The sequence below is a fragment of the Heptranchias perlo genome, chromosome 17 (genome assembly GCF_035084215.1).
Source record: "Heptranchias perlo isolate sHepPer1 chromosome 17, sHepPer1.hap1, whole genome shotgun sequence".
Classification (NCBI taxonomy): domain Eukaryota; kingdom Metazoa; phylum Chordata; class Chondrichthyes; order Hexanchiformes; family Hexanchidae; genus Heptranchias; species Heptranchias perlo.
Window position 1 is genome coordinate 16,315,878 of NC_090341.1, and position 7,513 is coordinate 16,323,390.

The window sequence follows — 7,513 nt, forward strand, 5'->3', positions numbered from 1 at the left end:
TAAGGCAATATTACAGACCCATGAAACTTTGAACTGGGAAGGCTCCTGGAAAATAAAAACGGCAGGGGATTTTTTTTAATGTGTTGTAATAATTTCTGAAACCACCGTTCCTCTTTGAAGAAAGAGAAGCAATATAGCAGGAGTAAAATCCCCTTAAGCAAAGTCTGAAGGCTTTGTGTGTTGCACTAAGGAAGTTGGTATATCTTTTGTCAAAAAAAACAGACGACTGGCGGGCGGGGAGGGGGGGGGAAGAAAACCCCCGGTGTCTGTACGTGACATGCAAATAAGTCATTGTGACGTTATTAAGCCTGATGATTCGATTGGCTGTGAGGCGTCGTGTGTGAGGTCACAGAGGGGCTGTGCTGGCGATGTTTACAGCTCTGTGCGGGTTTGTGTTGCTGAAGATTGGCCGGGGGTCGTGTCGTAGCTGATGTCTCTTCATCTCCTCACAGCCTTCATTGACTTGGTTAAAAAAAATGTTTTTCTTCTAGCCTAATCCTAACATAAAAAGAAAGGGGAAAAAAAAACACTGAAGAGACTCCCCGCATGCCATTGTAATCAGAACAAAAAAAAAGATCAGAAAAGTCGAATTCGTCGTCTTGATCGGAACAAAAGGAAAAGAAAAGTCCGTAGGGTTTTGTTTTGGGCCCAGTATTTGGTGAACTGAAAAAAAAACCGAGTTAAATCCCCAGACCCGTTTTGTACCAAATAATTTTTTAAAAAGTTCCCGACGTTTGATTCGAGCTTTATATTTCGACAAATATTTTTTAAAAACCCCGATTAAAAAAAAAGGAACATCGTTTTATGTTTGGGTTAGCTGATGAGTCCTGGAGTACAGTTGATCAAAATGAAAACTGAAATCACAACTGCCGTGGGCTTTATTACGAGATTGTTGAGGACGACAGGGCTTATTTCTGACGAGCTGCTCCAGCATTTCAGCGAGTCGTTGGAGAAATCTTTAGCAGGTGAGAGCACACACACACACGGAGGGTTTAGTAAAATGTAAAGCGTTCAAATTATTATCATTTCAGGATTAGCCACACAGATCAACGGTAAGAAAATCATTTGACAGGGCTAACGCCAGAAAAGTGCAGAGAATCGAAAGTCTGGCTATCAGAAAAATATATATTTGAAATGAGTTGTGATTTTTTTTCTCTCGTGTGTGTCCCTCTTAAGTGTGTACAGAAAAGAACAAAGCGCAGTTGGGTGAATCGGATTCACAAAACAGCACCGATGAAAGAAAGCAAAGCGAATTTTACAGGTCATTTGAATATAACGTTTGTTGGCTTTGTTTGACAGAACACTACAGACACCATTGGTTTCCCCACATGCCCTGCAAAGGATCAGGATACCGATGCATTAGGATCAACCACAAAATGGATCCTCTGATAGCAAGGGCGGCCAACATCATCGGACTCAGCAGTCAACAACTTTTCCAACTTTTGCCAAGTGAATTGACTCTGTGGGTCGACCCGTTCGAGGTGTCCTACCGAATAGGTGAAGATGGGTCCATTTGCGTTCTTTATGAAAATGTACCTAGCAGCGGCATCTCCCCCTTGGATAGTATGATAAGTTGCAAGGATGAATTTAGAATTGGCAGATCGAGTCCCTCTAAGAGTTACATGATGACTGTTTCAAGTTAATAATTCATTTACACATACAACTGTTATTGTACAGTATGCAGGCCCCTTTGATAATGTAGTGAAATGTTGATCCCTAGTTAACTTTTAGTAGTGCGATTGCCAAAACCTTTGTTTGATGTGGCCAGTGGCTATATGCAAAACTGTTTTTGCACCACATTAAATTCCTGGATTGTATATTGTAAAAACATGTACAGTCAGTGGATAATTGTGTTTTACAGATTTATATTTTAAAAATAAGCCATGGCTGTTTGTAATAAAACATCAAAATGAATCCATATGATGTGTTCAGGATGTCTTTTAATGACTATGAACTGATTTTGTAAAACATCCACACAGTCTTTGAATTGGTACTTAAAAACATTGCATTTTTTTTACTGGTCACCATAAATGTGATCTCTGAATTTAGAGAAAATATATGTGGACCACTTAACGATTGTACGGTACAGTTTACTGAGTTTGACGTTCCTTTTATTTCTTATTTAGATATGTTACAGGAACAGTACTGTACATTTTTTTCCTAAATAATAAAGTACTTTGTTCCACCTAATGTCCCATTTTTAAAAAAGCGTTTTTTTTTAAAACATAGGGTAGTGAAACCACAAAAATGTCAATTCCTACAATCTAAGATTATATGGAAGTCAGATACAATGTCAAACTACATGGTAGTTTTCCAGTTTGACAATCACATGAAATACGGAATGGATGAACTACAGGAGGATCAAGAAGACACAAAAGCAGTCGACCTGCACTGGATGTAATCAAGAAAGTGAGCCTATCAAAGGAGAAAATTATTTCCTTCACTGTATTCAAAAGTACAAGGTAATAGGGGGAAAAGGTGCCATTTGTGTTTGTGATGGAATCTTTGCATTAAGGTTTTTTCATGAACAAAATAGCTGTTTTAAATTTTGTTTGATAAATGTATAAATAATGGCAAATCTAATTATTTACAAATTTAAGTCATGAGTTTCATGCTAAATATCACTGGGGGGGGTGGGGGTTTATTTTCCTGTTGTGTATCCTCTATGTACTACAGATTAGGCTTTTTTCCCCTAGCTGCCATTTTGAAAATAAACCAGGCATTGCAAAAGAAGGAACATGGAACTTACATGGTACAAGTCATTTTAGTTGGTTATATGTACAACAAAAATATCAGTGATTATAATATGTGGACTGATTGTCCATGCATTATTTGAGTCAGATTATTTCCGAACGACATTTATTTTCCTTCTAGTTTTCTCTCTCCACAAGATCACAGCATAATTACAGATGAGAGAGGTCATTCGACCCACCTTAGTTCATCTGTCCAGAGATGCTCTACACTCCCCCCATTTCAGCAACCAATTGGTTCTTAAATTATTCCACGGTTTTTGCCTCTACCATATTTGGAAGTCCATTCCATATACTAATCATTCTTTATGTGAAGAAGGATTTCCTGATATCGGGCCTAAATCTGCTCTTTACTGGCCTGATTGCTGCTTTGCATTGGTTGGACATACTGAGTCTCCAGTCTATGAAGATTCCAATGTGTCTTTCCATTTCATCCTTAGCTATTTCAACAGCATTCATGAGATGCGTGATGCCTATTTTTCCTTTCCTATCTGCAGTGCCATACACTTGTTTGCATTAATTTTTCTGCCCACTTCATATTTTGTTCAACTCACTCTAATTTCTGAGCTGCCTCCTCTGATTCCACTGCCTTTCCCTAATTTGATATCATTGCAAATTTTACCAATTTGCATCAAGTTTCTGAATCCAAGTCATGGATATAAATTAGAAACAGTGGTGTTCCCAAAACTGCATTGGGACATCCTTTTATAGTACCTCTTCCCACCCTGACATAGCTGTTCTGACAAGTACCCATTGTTTTTTACCCTTCAGACAATTTTTTATCCATTCCCAATTTTTCTAAAATCCTCACAATTTTGAGCTTGAGTAATAGCTTTTCACGTGGAACTTTGTCAAAAGTTGAAAGGCAATGACTCAAATTAAGGTGCATTCCTATGAGCATTGGTAGTCGTTTAATATCATAAGTGATCATGCTTAAGGTGCAAGCCTGGATGGTGAGTTCTACCAGGCCGTTCAACCATGAGAACCATCTCAGTCAAGCCCTACTCTGTCTACAGCCAATGTACTTCCGTTAGGGGTTGCTGAATAATGATCAGGAGCAGGAAGCCTAGTTGATTTTTTTCCCTTTCCCAGGGGATACTAGAGTATATTTTCTGGTTCCAGCACTGAAAGTAATATTTGTTGATTTTCATAGAAGTCAAACTCCGGAATTTTATGAGGTCAGGCCTAAAGACATATGTGTGATAAGCTCAGTCTAATATTGAGCCTGGCACTGGGACTATGCCAAAGGGAGCTGGGTTGGATATGACACAAGTCAGCAGTCCTTAAAAGGCTACAGCCAAAGTTTGAAGGGATGTAACTACTAAAAGGTGAGTGTTCCTATATGGGGGTAAAATGTTCAGGCTTTACAAAGGCTGTATATGAGACCATAAGAGCCATAAGAGATAGGAGCAGGAGTAGGCCATTCGGCCCCTCAAGCCTGCTCCGCCATTTAATGAGATCATGGCTGATCTGATATTTACCTCAACTCCACTTTCCCGCCCTTCAACTCCCTTGCTGATCAAAAATTTGTCTAACTCAGCCTTGAATGTATTCAATGACTCAGCCTCCACAGCTTTTTGGGGTAAAGAATTCCAAAGATTCACGACCTTCTGGGAGAAGAAATTCCTCCTCATTTCCGTCTTAGACGGGCGACCCCTTATTTAGAGACTATGCCCCCTAATTTTAGATTCCCCCAAGAGGGGTAACATCCTCTCAGCATCTACCCTATTGAGTCCCCTCAGAATCTTGTATGTTTCAATAAGATCTCCTCTCATTCTTCTAAACTCCAATGAGTATAGACCCAACCTGTTCAATCTTTCCTCATAAGACATCCCTTCCATACCCGGAATCAACCTAGTGAACCTTCTCTGAACTGCCTCCACTGCAAGTATGTCCTTCCTTAAATAAGGGCACCAGAACTGTACTCCCGCAGGTGTGGTCTCACCAGCACCCTGTACAGTTGTAGCATGACTTCCCTGCTTTTATACTCCATCCCCCTAGAAATAAAGGCCAATATTCCGTTTGCCTTCCGGATTACCTGCTGCACCTGTATGTTGACTTTTTGTGTTTCATGTACGAGGACACCCAGATCCCTCTGTACCACAGCATTTTGTAGTATTTCTCCATTCAAATAATATTTTGCTTTTTTATTTTTCCTCCCAAAGTGGATGACTTCACATTTTCCCACATTATATTCCATCTGCCAAATTTTTGCCCATTCGCCTAACCTGTCAATATCCCTTCGCAGACACTTTGTGTCCTCATCGCAACTTGCTTTTCCACCTATCTTTGTATCATCAGCACAAGACACTCTGTTCCTTCATCCAAGTCATTGATATATATTGTAAATAGTTGAGGCCGCAGCACTGATCCCTGTGGCACCCCACTAGTTACAGATTGCCATTTTGAAAATGACCCTTTTATCCCGACTCTTTGTTTTCTGTTACTTAGCCAATCCTCTATCCATGCCAGTATATTACCCCCAACACCATGAGCTCTTATCTTGTGCAGTAATCTTTTATGTGACACCTTATCGAATGCCTTTTGGAAATCCGAATATATTGCATCCATTGGTTCCCCTTTATCTACCCTGCCTGTTACTTCCTCAAAGAACTCTAATAAATTTGTCAGACATGATTTCCCTTTCATAAAACCATGTTGACTCTCCTTGATTGTATTATGAGTCTCTAAATGTCCTGCTACTACTTCCTTAATAATGGATTCCAGCATTTCCCCAATGACAGATGTTAGGCTAACTGGTCTATAGTTACCTGCTTTCTGTCTCACTCCCTTCTTGAATAGGGGTGTTACGTTTGCGGTTTTCCAATCCGCTGGGACCTTTCCAGAATCTAGTGAATTCTGGAAGATTACAACCCATGCATCTACTATCTCTGTAGCCACTTCCTTTAAGACCCTCGGATGCAAGCCATCAGGTCCAGGGGACTTGTCAGCCTTTAGACCCATGAGTTTACCCAGTACTTTTTCTCTAGTGATAGTGATTGTTTCTAGTTCCTCCGTCCCCTTTGCCCCATGATTTTCTACTATTATTGATATGTTATTAGTGTCTTCTACTGTGAAGACAGATACAAAATATCTGTTCAATTCCTCTGCCATTTCCTTGTTTTCCATTATTATTTCCCCAGTCTCATCCTCTAAGGGACCAATGTTACTTTAGCTACCCTCTTCCTTTTTATATACTTGTAGAAGCTTTTACTGTCAGTTTTTATATTTCTTGCTAGTTTACTCTCATAATTTATTTTCTCCCTCTTTATTATTCTTTTAGTCATCCTTTACTGGTTTTTAAAGTTTTCCCAATCTTCGGGCTTACCAGTAATCTTTGCCATGTTGTATGTTTTTTCTTTTAGCCTGATACCATCCTTGACTTCCTTAGTTAGCCATGGTTGGTTCACCCTTTTTGTGGAGTCTTTCCTCCTCACAGGGATATATTTTTGTTGCAAGTCATAAAATATCTTTTTAAATGTTTGCCACTGCTTATCCACCATCATACCATCTAATCTGTTTACCCAGTCCACTTTAGTCAATTCCACCCTCATTCCTTTATAATTGCCCTTATTTAAGTTCAATACAGTGGTTTCAGACCCAAGATCCTCGCTCTCAAACTGGATGTGAAATTCTATAGAAACATAGAAAATAGGAGCAAGAGTAGGCCATTCGGCCCTTCGGGCCTGCTCCGCCATTCAAAATGATCATGGCCGATTGTCTAACTCAGTACCCTGTTCCCGCTTTTTCCCCATATCCCTTGATCCCTTTAGCATTAAGAAATATATCTATCCTCCTTCTTGAATATATTTAATGACTTGGCCTCCACTGCCTTCTGTGGTAGAGAATTCCACAGGTTCACCACCCTCTGAGTGAAGAAATTTCTCCTCATCTTGGTTCTAAATGGCATACCCCGTATCATGAGACTGTGACCCCTGGTTCTGGACTCCCCAGCCATCAGTAACATCCTCCCTGCATCTAGTCTGTCTAATCCTGTTAGAATTTTATATATTTCGATGAGATCACATCTCATTCTTCTAAACTATAGTGAATATAGGCCTAGTCGACCCAATCTCTCCTCATACGTCAGTCCTGCCATCCCAGGAATCAGTCTGGTAAACCTTTGTTGCACTCCCTCCACGGCAAGGATATCCTTCCTCGGATAAGGAGACCAAAACTGCACACAATACTCCAGGTGTGGTCTCACCAAGGCCCAGTATGACTGTAGTAAGACATCCCTGCTCCTGTACTCAAATCCTCTTGCAATGAAGGCCATCATACCATTCGCCTTCCTAACTGCTTGCTGCACCTGAATGCTCGCTTTCAGCGACTGGTGTATAAGGACACCCAGGTCTCGTTGCACCTCCCCTTTTCCCAATCTATCACCATTCAGATAATAATCTGCCTTTCTGTTTTTACAACCAAAGTGGATAAACTCACATTTATCCACGTTATACTGCATCTGCCATGTTCTTGCCCACTCACCCAACTTGTCCAAATCACATTGGAGCTTCTTTGCATCCTCCTCACAGCTCACATTCCACCCCAGCTTTGTGTCGTCTGCAAACTTGGAAATGTTACATTAGTTCCCTCATCCAAATCATTGATATATATTGTGAATAGCTGGGGCCCAAGCACTGATCCCTGCAGTACCCCACTAGTCACTGCCTGCCACCTGGAAAAAGACCCATTTATTCCTACTCTCTGTTTCCTGTATGTCAACCAATTCTCAATCCATGCCAGTATATTCCCCCCAATCCCAT

At 40.4% G+C, this 7,513-nt stretch overlaps 1 protein-coding gene across 1 annotated transcript; it reads left to right on the forward strand.

Moving 5' to 3' along the window:
• The first annotated feature begins 369 nt into the window (after nucleotides 1-369).
• si:dkey-42i9.4 (uncharacterized protein LOC492503 homolog) lies at nucleotides 370-2,190 on the forward strand. The gene is made up of 2 exons (XM_067999103.1): nucleotides 370-965; nucleotides 1,300-2,190. Exons 1-2 carry the CDS (start codon nucleotides 821-823, stop codon nucleotides 1,641-1,643), a joined length of 489 nt encoding a protein of 162 aa, XP_067855204.1. The 5' UTR covers nucleotides 370-820; the 3' UTR covers nucleotides 1,644-2,190.
• Nucleotides 2,191-7,513: the final 5,323 nt, after the last annotated feature.

Excerpts from the sequence above, each read along its gene's own strand:
- si:dkey-42i9.4 (XM_067999103.1), top strand. The coding sequence starts at position 821 with ATGAGTCCTGGAGTACAGTTGATCAAAATGAAAACTGAAATCACAACT. Across the intron at positions 966-1,299 it reads GTTGGAGAAATCTTTAGCAG|AACACTACAGACACCATTGG; the intron begins GTGAGAGCACAC and ends TTTGTTTGACAG.